This window comes from Rhinolophus ferrumequinum, chromosome 13, assembly GCF_004115265.2.
Source record: "Rhinolophus ferrumequinum isolate MPI-CBG mRhiFer1 chromosome 13, mRhiFer1_v1.p, whole genome shotgun sequence".
In the NCBI taxonomy this organism is placed as follows: domain Eukaryota; kingdom Metazoa; phylum Chordata; class Mammalia; order Chiroptera; family Rhinolophidae; genus Rhinolophus; species Rhinolophus ferrumequinum.
The window spans coordinates 28,172,709-28,184,398 of record NC_046296.1 but is presented as its reverse complement, the minus strand read 5'-3'; the positions used below and the strand labels follow the sequence as shown (position 1 = coordinate 28,184,398).

The window sequence follows — 11,690 nt, the reverse complement described above, 5'->3', positions numbered from 1 at the left end:
AGCCTAACCCTAGTTAGGCACAGACTAGGCTTTCAATAAATGTTTTTGAATAAATGAATAATTCTATAAGTAATCTCTATTTACTGTAACTCTGAGTCACATTTCGAGAAAAAGCAGCTTCTTGACAACCTTTTCTTTATAATGATTTAGTATTTTACTTCTACACTTCAACATTTTAAAATTCGTCATTTCGTCATTTTCATCCTCACACCCACATGGAACATGATCTCCACTATTTGAAGTGTGAGATTTTGATTCAGCCTTGCATTTATCCTCCTATTGCAAACCGCTATCCATTCCTTTCAACCTCCTTCAACTGCCACAATGTCGTGAATCAGGGGGAGGTACTTAGAGGTGAAGTGAACTCTTAGCTTCCAATTTACAAGCTCACTTTTCCCTGGGACAATTGTCAAGTTACACTTTCCTGGATGTGACCCTCTCACGACAGAATCTCCTCCACGAGTGGACTGCTGATGTTAAGACTATGACTCAATTAAAGATGTGGGATAATGGAAGAGTTAAAATAGTGTTTGCCAAGCAAGGTTTATATTTTTAAAAATATATGCTATAGGCTCTCATTATAGAAACACGAAAAATATGTTCCAAATTACTTTCCAAGCAGTTTGCCTGCATTAACAGTCCCACAGACAAAGGGGACCAAAAGCACTTTTCCGACGGGCGTTTGCCCGCGCCTCTGCAGGCGGGGACAACCGAGCCTCCAGCTACCCAAAGGAGGAGGGGGCGGGATCGAGGGCGGGTCCAGGCTTCCAGGGGCGGGGCCGCGACAGACGAGGGGCAGGCTGGGAAGCGGCGCCATATTGGCGGCGGCCGCGCTGTATTGTCATAAATACAGCCGGTTTTGTGGTGTTTTCACTACTCGGTTGGATGCCTCGGCCGTAGTAAGTAAGAAAGTGAGCGAGCAAGCGAGCTACAAGCGACCGGAGGAAAGTGGACAGGGGGAGAAGGGAACAGCGAGAATAGGACTCCAGAGCGAAAGATACTCGCTTGTGAGGGAGACGCAGGAAGCGATGAAAGAAACGTCTGCGTAAGTGGTGGGGGGCCGCGGTTGGGGGCGAAGCGGAGAGGGGTGGGCTGGGGTGGTCGGCCCGGGACTCCGTTTCCATGTCCTGCCCGGAGCTCGCCCAAGTGGTCTCCTTCTCCGCTCCCGTAGGCTGGGCAAGGGCACCTCCCCTACGGCTCACCTGGCCACCCCCTGCACTCTGCACAGACTCGGGGACTTCAGGAGTCCCCGTCTGGCCTCGGCTGTCCCGCCTCCGAGGACGCCCCTAGACGAAGATGCGGCGGGAGAGAGGCGCGTGTGTCCGTGGGGAGAAATTGTTGGTCACTCTTCTGCCCCCAGCACTGTCTGAGCTGGTCCCTGCTCCTGTCTGCATTGGCGCAAATACCATCCCCCTACTTCCCCCTCCTCCCTTCGGTACCGGCTTCTCCAGGTCTTCAGGAGTGAATGACCTATCCCAGCTCGTTTCTCTTTAATAAATGCTGTGGTCTTTTCGCCCTCCCCCGACCTACCCACCTACCCACAACATACCTACCGATCTGTACCTCCTGCTCACACTTTTTTGATAAGTCAGAAACGGTTTCCGTGCTTGGCGGAAGATTTTGTTGTAGCTTCTTACATTTTGGTTTATTAGGAAATAATATAAACATGCAGAACAATGCAGATAATAACCTGAGCATCATTTGTGTAGCCACCATTCATATCTCCCAAAGCATAACATATATGTGTGAGTGTGTGTACACACATATCTTTTTAAAAGAAGTCATGCATTCCAAATGCATCTGAAGGATTCTCCTACCACCTGATTTGTTCCCCCCACTGGCCTCTCCCCAGAGTTCCCCACAGTGCTGAATTTGATGTTAACTGCTGTATATTTTTTAATGCTGTTACTACATATGCATGTGTTCTTAATAATAGGCATTGTTTCTAAGGTTTATATAACCAGTATCACAATTGTCATTCTGCAACTTGCTTCTTTAGTGCAACATAGTGTCTTTGAGCTTTGTCCATGTTAATATTTTTAGCTCAAATAATTCATACTACTAATTGCAATGTATTCCATTGTAGGGATACAGCCTAATTTAGTTCTTTTCCTGTTAGAGACTATTTTTAGTTTCTAAGTTTATAATGTTGGCAGTGAACATTCTTGTGTCTCCTTGTACACTTGTACTGGAATTTCTCTAACATGTTTACCTAAAAGTGAAATTTATCCATTGAAGGGAATGTGCCGTTTATTTTTTCCTGTATACATGAGGGAGGTTCAGAGCCATAGATTAGGAATTTTAGTAATAGTAGGGAACTAGATAACCAACTTTTTCATCATACAGATAAGAAAGTGGGACCAAGATCATAATTAGTTTCAGAACTGAAGTCTATGGAAAGGAGAATGCAGTGGTGGAAAGATCTTGGGTTTTGGAGTTCAGATTCTGGCTCTTCCTCTTTCTATCTTTTTAGATCTTGGGTACCTACCTGTAAAGTGGCACTTATTCAATACCTATCTCTCAGGGTTGTTGTTGAGATAAATTAAATGATCATATGTAATTAGCCTGCCCCATCCATTTATCATGCACATGTAAACACACAAAAACAATACCAAAATGCCTCTCTAGCTCTCTTAGAAGGAAAAGAGCTAAATCTTTAAAATGAAGTTACGGGGGGGTTGGTTAGGTCATTTGGTTAGAGCGCGGTGCTGGTAGCACCAAGGTTGCTGGTTCAATCGCCACATGGGCCACTGTGAACTATGCCCTCCTTAAAAAAAAAAAAAAATGAAGTTACCACTTGAAATAACTGACTGAAGTTTTGTTTGTTCTAAAAATACGTGTAAATACCAGACAGAAATTAAAGTGACTAGTATTGATATTTCTCTTTTGTTTCTTTGAGTCATTTTAGAAGATATATGGACCATTTTAGATTGCTTTTGATTCTCTCTCCCTACCTAATGAAATTTTTAGCCAAAGAGCATGTAATAAGCCAATGTTTTGACCAGTAAAAACACAAAAAACAATCACTTGTATTTTTGTGTTAATGTTTATAGGGCCAATTTATTCATTTAAAAAAAAAAAACGCTCTTTGAGATATGTTCTTACTATGGGTGTTAATGGTCTTTCATGAAAGGATGGTGAAGATAGGTGATAGGGTTAGTTGCTTATTGTGTATGTTTGTTTTTACTTTCCTTTCTTAGCATAATTAAAAGTCTTACCAGCCCATGTTGGCCCAAAATTTTATTTTGAAATTATTGGTCTGTGAAAATCCAAAATCTCAGAAATTCTGTTATATTCAAGACTATAATTTCCTGATGGCTAGAATCTTTTCGAGGGTAGCTTATACTTATTAAAAAGTTGCCATTTAGTGTAAAGAATTTGAAAATTATTCAGTGTGAAAATGGTCTGGGTACCAGTCTACATGAAGGAACGATTAACTAGAGTCACAAAATGTTAGGACTATAAACTCTGATTCAAGCAAAAGATGTTAATTTAGATGTCTCAAGGACAAATCTAGTTGTGATTTCCTTTTAAAAGCCAGACTATTTCATTAGGACCTTCTAATGGGACGTTTTGGGAGGGGCGGGCAGGGGCTTTGTTTTTACTTAAAGCTTTCTTTCAAGTGGCTGACTGCTTTTCAGAGATTGAATCTAGATGGTACTTGACTTAAGTCTGCAGGGTGTAGTGAAGGTGGCCCTGGCCCAGCTCCCATTCGGGCTCTTTGCATTAGAGCTGAGTGGTGTTGGCACAGTTGTCCTGATGCCAACACATGCTGCGTTTGGCTTGAAAAGACATCCTAACCAGGAAAGCTAGAGACAGTATGAATAGCCTTTCATCAACATAAACACAAAATACCCTTTTTCCTTTTAAAAAAAGTCCCTGCCCCAAGTGTTAGTACTAATTAAACTTTTGAAGGTAGCCAAATTAATGAGTGGGTTGATGTATCAGTAAGATATGATACTTTAAATTTTTCTTCTGCTGTTCCATTCTTCTTGAACAGGAACACCGTGCTGGAAAGCCAGCATCAACAAAAGCATTATGGAATCACCTCTCCAATTAGCTTGGCATGTCCTAAAGAAATTGATCATATTTACACACAGAAATTAATTGATGCCATGAAACCATTTGGAGTGTTTGAAGATGAGGAAGAATTGAACCACAGGTATGTCACTTAAAAATGCAAAATATAATATTTTACAGTATATTATTTAATCATTAATTCTACAAACATATGTCAAGTACCTGCTATGTCCCTGTCTAGGGATTAAAACAAAGACAAAACGAAAAGAAATCTTGGCCCTCCTGGAGCTTACATTTTAGGTGGAAGTTAGGGAAGGAGACTAACAATTAGCTAAATAAGTAAAATAAATAAAATGTTATATATGAGGAGTGCTGCTGAGAAAAATAAAGCTGGGAATGGAGGTTGTCAGAGAAGGCTTCATTGACATTTGACAGAAATTTGAAGATAAGGGAGAGAACGCTGTGGATTGTTGAGGGAAGAGCATTCTAGGCAGGAGGCTTGAGGTGGGAGTGTACCTGTTATGTTTAAGGAATACACAGCAAAGTAGGCTGGATGTCTGAAGCAGAGTGAGTAAGCAGGGGAATATGGGCTTAAAGTGAAGTGGAAAGGAGTTTGGAGAACAGAGTCACTTAGGATATTGTAAGCCGTTATAAAAGTTTTGTCTTTTACTCTAAGTGAAATGGGAAGCTATTAGGGTTTTGAGCAGAAGATTGACATGATTTACTCATGTTTTAACAGTCACTCTGGCTGCTGTATTGACAGTAGTCTGAAAAGGGGTAAAGGGGAGAACTGGGGAAACTAGTTAGATAGCAATTAGTTATAATCAGGGAGGAAATGGTGGTGGCCAGAACAAGGGGGACAGCAGTAGAGATGATAACTAGTAGAATTCTGGATGTATTTCAAAGGTGGGGTTGTTTAATGACTATGGAATGTGTGAGAGAAAGGAGGAGAAGAGGTCAAGGACGATGCCAAGGATTTTGGTCCCAGCACCTTGAAGGACAGAATTCCATTACTTGGGGAAGGCTGAGGGAGAAGCAAGTTTGGACAGATCAGGAGTTTGGTTTTCCATTTTCATGTTATCTTTGAGATGCCTGAAATCTACTTTTCTTCTCTTTTATTAGTATGGATTTGGATATGCCATTGGTTGCAAATTTGTTTTAATATCAAATTGCTTTTATTAAGTAATGTTATTTCATGAAAATCAGCCAATAATTAATATACCCATTTTAATTATCCAAAGACCTATGACTCTCAGTAAGAGAATGCTAATCTCTATTGTTATCACATTGAATTGATTTTAAACCATAGTAAAGTCAAAAAAGTTGACAATTCATTTGGCCTTTGTAGCCTGATTGAAGGTATTTTTTGATTGAAGGTATTTTTGACTTTGTATTAGGCTTTTTGAATTTTGAAAATAGCCCAAAGACCAAAATACTATTATCACATTTATCGTCTCTTTGGAATCCTTAGGGACCTAAGAATGCTAAAGAAATATGCCATGTATCAACAGATGTGATAGCATTAACATGTGTATTTTTATGCTTTTACCCAAACACCAACACAGAGGTACTTCCTATATGTTTAATTACTTTCTAAAATACTGTTCGTTTTTGTGTTTTTAATTTAATCTAAACCATGCTGTTTTTTATTATAGGATGGTTGTCCTAGGTAAATTGAACAATTTAGTGAAAGAATGGATTTCTGATGTCAGTGAGAGTAAGGTAAGACTCTAAACATTGAATTCATAGTTTTATTACATCCTGGCAATCAGTTGCAAGAGTTGAGAATAATCTCTTTGGTATGCTTGGTAGTGACTTGGTATAGACAGTTGAGTCTCTAAATAAATGAGGATTTACCCTAGAGGTAGCCAGTGTCTAGCTACAGTTCTCCATAAATGTCTTGCTTAACTCACATGTAGTGGACCACAATTTAAATATCAAGAGATTTCACTTAAAAAAAGCCAGATTGCAGACTTCTTGTGAAATACCAGATCTGGTAATACTGGGCTTGCCTTTGTGTAAGGCAGGAAGAGGCTTGAATGGAATTGGGCTCCTGCCCTCCAGGAATGTCTTGTGAGTTCCACCACTCCCTGGTCTCTGACACAAGCAACTGTCATTTATGGATCAGTTTCTGTGTTTGTTATGTGTCCTTCCCTCGTTTGCATACCTGACTGACCCCTGAGACACAGGAGTTCGCAAACCCTAATTTATAATTATACAACTTTTTTCTCCTGCAGTAGGTAGCTTAACTATTTTTCTTCTAAAATCGATTACATTTTTCTTGCTTTCTTAGAGTATTTTGAATATAATTGAATTTTCATTTGTCTGAGAATCATCACTATGAATATTATTTTACTGGCTATACTAAAATGAAATAGGACATGTTCATTTGGGTCTATTTGCCCCTTGACTAAGTGGCCCAAACTGTTTTATTTTAAGTTTATTGTTTGTTTCTTGTAGTTTTCCCATCTCTTAACAGCAATTAATCGAAAGTTAATGTCTCGTAGCAGTCAGTGTGCCTCTCTGCAAACTCCCTTTCTGCCCCTTAATCTGCATGAGTTTAGAAATTATATAAACACCTGTTAGATTTCTTTCTTTTACAACTTTTTCTTTCTTTCTGTATCTATGATACATTTTTAAAATTGGTTCTTTTAAACCAAACTATGAGGGACTCTGCTAATTAGTCTGTAGTCATTCAGTTTAAAGAAATGGTCTTTATGCTATTTACTTGTGCTGCCAAATTGACTCATTTCTAAGCTCTCAGAGGGTTATTAGTAGTTGAGTTTTTCAGATAAGTTGAATTGTGAACAGGTGAAATGCTCGTCTTGAGGAATAAGAAAATTCGTATTTGCTTCTCTGCTACTAGGTGATCAACTCTGTAAGAAAAAGACTTGTCTCATTCACCTGCACAGCACCAGAACAGGGCTCAGGCATTAAATAAAGGTTAGGGGACCCTGTTGTCCATGTCTAATCAGCCCATAATTGCAGTGGATGTGCAAACAAAATAGCCAACTTGCTAGAATTATTTTAAAGTCAGTAACTAGCTTTATGACTTCTTGCATATGATCTTTATGTCAGTTACTATGGTTGTGCAGAGGTCTGCTTCCATCCCCATTTAAGGATGCATTCAAGATAAGTCATGTGTTATTAGCAAAAAGAGGCTACATTAATTATGTAGATGCACCTAATTTTCTTACTGCCTCGTTTCTTTGCACTTAAAAGAAAAAGCCAGTAGAATTCTGTTCCAATATCAAAAGGATTGTTTTTAAAAATTAATAAAATGTTTTATAGCCCATTTTAATCACATTAGTGCTTTAATCTCCAAAAACCAGTAGCTGGTTTCCATTTAATTTCTAGCCATAAAACCATTGTTAAAAATTTGAAACTTTGCCACAATTTGACTTTTTTAAAAAAGCAAAGTAAATAAGATATCTAATTATAAAAAATGTAAATTGGTTTTAACATCTTCCATTATGTGGAAGGTGATTGGTCATTTTCCATAGCAATTATAATTCCCTTTGATTTATGCATATTTTAGTTTGGAAAATATCTAAAGGATTTGAATTAAAGATCATTTTAATATTCTATATACAATTGGGATACTTAAACAGTCTAGAACTATAAATCAAATCATTTTAGTTAAATACTATGGTTTGTGGCAAAAATATTTTACTCGGTGATTCAGTATGTCACTTTCTCATAAATCATGCAAGAATCATGTTTTTCAAAGTAGGAAGGTAAGCTAAAAGGTCCCGGCTTCTCTATTTTTTTGATTCATGTTAATCATCAATAAATTTAGTGACTCCATTCTAGCTGTAAAATTATTTGTGATACTTTTGAAACATTAATGTCTGTTAAGCAGAGGAAGTAACAACCAGTAAGTATCCTGTTATATAGATACTTTTATTCAAGTTAATCAGTGGATATTATTCTCTGGAACTTGCAGTGGGCGTTATGGGGAAATAAGAGAAGTAAGAGACAGTTCTCACCTCCCAAGGAATTTAAATATAGTCGAAGAGATGGGACTTACAGAAAAAGAAAGGTCACTAAATATGGTGTAAAAGGGGTTAACCATAGTAATAGTAGAAGAGCCCTGAAAGGGGAAAAAAAAGCTGTTTATGTAGGAGGAGATAATCAGAGAAGGCTTCATGAAAGAGGAGGAACTAGAAGTGAACTTTAAAAAATAGATGGTATTGAGATATCCAGAGAGGATGGGCAAGCATTCTAGGCAGGGAAAATGGCAAATGCAATGGGAAGAAGACTGAATTGTGTAACATGTTGGCAGTTGGAACTTCAGAAGGGAATATCAGGAAGTAAGGCAAGAAAGACCCGTAGGAGTCATACTGGGAAAATCCTTAAGATCCAAGAACCTTTACCTCAGTAGTCAGAGAAGAATGCATTGGCAAGTTTTGGGCAGAAGAGTTATAATAGAGTAATTTAAAAATGTCAGCCAGTGAATTTTATACAAAATGGAGTAAGAAAAAAATCCAGAGGGCAAAAGGTAGCTCTTTGATGCTACTAAACAGCCTAGAATTAGGGTGGGTGGTAGTTGCATAGAAAGGATGGTGTGAGGGATACAAACTAAGAATTGGTAGCCAGGAAGAAAAATAACGACTGTAGGTATGGGCAGTAAGGAAAATGAGGACTAGAAATAGAGAAATCAGGAGGGATACCTGGTTGGTCATAGGAAGAATTTTTTTCTTCTTTCAGGCATGGATATTGGAATGGATCCTACTGTCTGAAAATATCTGATGGGCAGTTAGAATTGGCTCTAGAAAGAGGTGAAAAGTAGCATTATAATTCTGATACAATCAAAAGGATGTTAATTAAAGTTGTTATATTAGTTCTCATATGGAACTCATGTCAGGAATGAACCCCTTTCTTGCAAAGGCTGCAGAGCTAGAATCAAGAAATTAAGCATATCTGTCACAAAAAACAAAGATGGGATTAGACAAGAGTATGATGCTGTAGAGAGTTGAAAGCACATTAGTTTGGTAAAGTTGTTGGTGACTATTACGAGTGATGGAGCCAAAGACAGGCAGTTGGAGGAAACAAGTAGGGTCAAGTGATAAAAAATGTTTCTCTTAAGATAGAGATGTGTGCATGTGAGTGGGCATGAGTTTTTGTCTTCCCTCTGGGACTACCCTCGTTTCTTCAAGTTGCAACCAAAAGAGCACTGAAGTACTTGTACCAATCTCAGTTTACCAAAGTTGACAAATACCGTATATATCTATAACATTTAGGCAATTTTTATGCTAAATAATTTGAACAATTCAATGCCTTTTGTTTACTATTATTTTAGAATCTCCCACCTTCTGTTGTGGCTACTGTTGGTGGTAAAATTTTCACGTTTGGCTCCTATAGGCTTGGAGTACACACCAAAGGTAACAGCTTGTCTATGTTCTGATAAAACTTTTCAATAACAAACTCTTATTTGTTCATAATTTAAAAATACAGAAGAAAAATATTCTCATCTCACTATTCAGAGCTAATCAGTTAACATTTTCCTATACTCATTACATACTTTCTTGTGTACATATGTTTGTGTGTATTTTAACAAAAATATAATACATAATATACTCTTCTTGATAAGAAATACTTTGACTTCTAGGAGCTGACATTGATGCACTTTGTGTAGCTCCAAGACACGTGGAGAGGTCTGATTTTTTTCAGTCTTTTTTTGAAAAATTGAAACATCAAGATGGCATTAGAAATTTAAGAGTAAGTATCCTCTGGTGTTTAATATTTTGAACTTGTTAACAAATAGCTATAAGTGCTAGGGCTTATGATTATTGAAATATTTCTTAAGAATTTGCTATATCTTGTTAAAATAATAGATAATGATTAAGAACACAGGCTTTATAGTTAATACAGACCTGGATTTGAATCTAGAAATCTACATATTAGCTCATAGATTTTGGTCAAGTTACCTATTCTCTGAGCCTTAGTTTCCTCACTTGTAAAATGTAGATGGAGTAATAAACTTTTTTTATAAGGTTTTTCTGAGAATTGATAAGATAATTTACATTAAACATTTACTGTAATGTCTGATAAATGGTCGATGTATGTCAAATGGTGGCTGCTATTATATATAAAGTTCATTTAGTAACTTGTATGTATGTATGTATGTATCCATTCATTGAGCAAATAAAATTTAAACACCAATGACTCACCAGATACTGGCCTTAGTCTGACAGATACAATAGTGAACAAGACATAGTTTATGGGAGGGAGGAATTGGGGGAACTAACCGATTGGGTAGTTGTAATACAATCTGAAGTGCTAGGATAAGATGAAGTTCAAAGGACCTGTATTATTTGGGTGCCTGGCAGTGTTGAAGGAGGTTAAGAGTATGTTAGGTTGGGATATCAAAGAAGGCTCAGAAAGACATTTCTGCTAAATCCAAACTATATTGATGTATTATTTATTCTGATAGATTAGTCATGAGTTCTGATTATATTTTAATTTCTAACACTAGTGCTGTCTTTAAATTATCAGTTCAATTTAATCTCAACAAATAGTACCCAGATGATAGCAGTTCTGCCTTCCTGTTTCTGATGAATATTTTTAGGAGAATAAGTTGGATAACTACTGTCATACACATTTTGTTTATCTTAAATAACACAGTCACCAAGTAGAAGTACTTACCTAAGAATGTAAGACCAAGAATATTTTCACTTTTTCTGTTGAGTTAAAATACAAATTGGGAGCAAAGGTATTTACGTTATTGGCAGTTAGGAAGGATGGAGGAAGGATTACAGCTTACCTAATTGTTTTCCTCTCATTTAGGCTGTAGAAGATGCCTTTGTACCTGTTATAAAATTTGAATTTGATGGAATTGAAGTAAGTGTTTAATATTTATCTGACTTTGTAGTTGAACTATTTAACCCATAAGTTTTTTGTGTGTTGTGTTTTTTTTAGTTTTTTTTTTAATCTTACTTAAATAGAAATGTATTTTAAAGAATCAGACAGTCTTTAAATAGTCTCTCTCCTTCTTCTCTCCTATATGGAAAATGAACCAACCTCCATACCCACCCCATTCTTCTCATTCCCATAATCTAACAATTGTATCATAATTTTGGTTGGAGCAATATTTGGTGTTTACATTATTATGATCTTATTAATAATGTTAAAACTGAGCATAAAGGATACTGGATTACCATTCTTTGCTGAGTGGCATTTTGTTTTCTTGGGAGTTAATAATTGTTTTGTGATCTGTTTGCTTGGGCTGTATGCTAAAGACTAATTCAAACCCAGCCTCTCCTAGTTGTCTAAATCTCCTCTACATATTATAGATTTAGATTTCTTAAGTGTTCTGTCATTATCATCCTGAAAAAATATCTCACCGAGTCTTCTCACCTGTTGCAATCCACATTGATTATTCTCCATGACTGATATACTATCATCCTGACATGGTTTTTTGCTATCATAGATTTCCTTTTCCTTCTCTAGAGAGTTTTCTTTCTTGACTCATTTTAGTGGCACTTACCCACTAACTTCGTGAGAAGGAGCACATATTTTTGAGATCTTGCATGTTTAAAAATGTCTTTGTTCTATTCTCACACCAAATTGGTAGATTTTGGCTGAGTATAGAGTTCTAGATGGAAAATAATGTTTCTCAGAAGTTTGAAGGCCTCGCTTCATGGTCTTCTAGCTTCTGTGCTGTGTTG

General features: G+C 37.1%; 1 protein-coding gene across 1 annotated transcript in view; it reads left to right on the top strand.

Annotated features, from left to right (window-relative positions):
- The first annotated feature begins 802 nt into the window (after nucleotides 1-802).
- PAPOLG (poly(A) polymerase gamma) overlaps nucleotides 803-11,690 on the top strand; it is a 29,514-nt gene continuing 18,626 nt past the window's right edge. Inside the window, exons 1-6 of the mRNA XM_033125121.1 lie at nucleotides 803-1,045; nucleotides 4,001-4,162; nucleotides 5,676-5,742; nucleotides 9,323-9,404; nucleotides 9,632-9,741; nucleotides 10,810-10,863. Coding sequence (XP_032981012.1) covers nucleotides 1,029-1,045; nucleotides 4,001-4,162; nucleotides 5,676-5,742; nucleotides 9,323-9,404; nucleotides 9,632-9,741; nucleotides 10,810-10,863 — 492 coding nt within the window. The 5' untranslated portion in view covers nucleotides 803-1,028. The remainder of the gene's footprint in view (nucleotides 1,046-4,000; nucleotides 4,163-5,675; nucleotides 5,743-9,322; nucleotides 9,405-9,631; nucleotides 9,742-10,809; nucleotides 10,864-11,690) is intronic.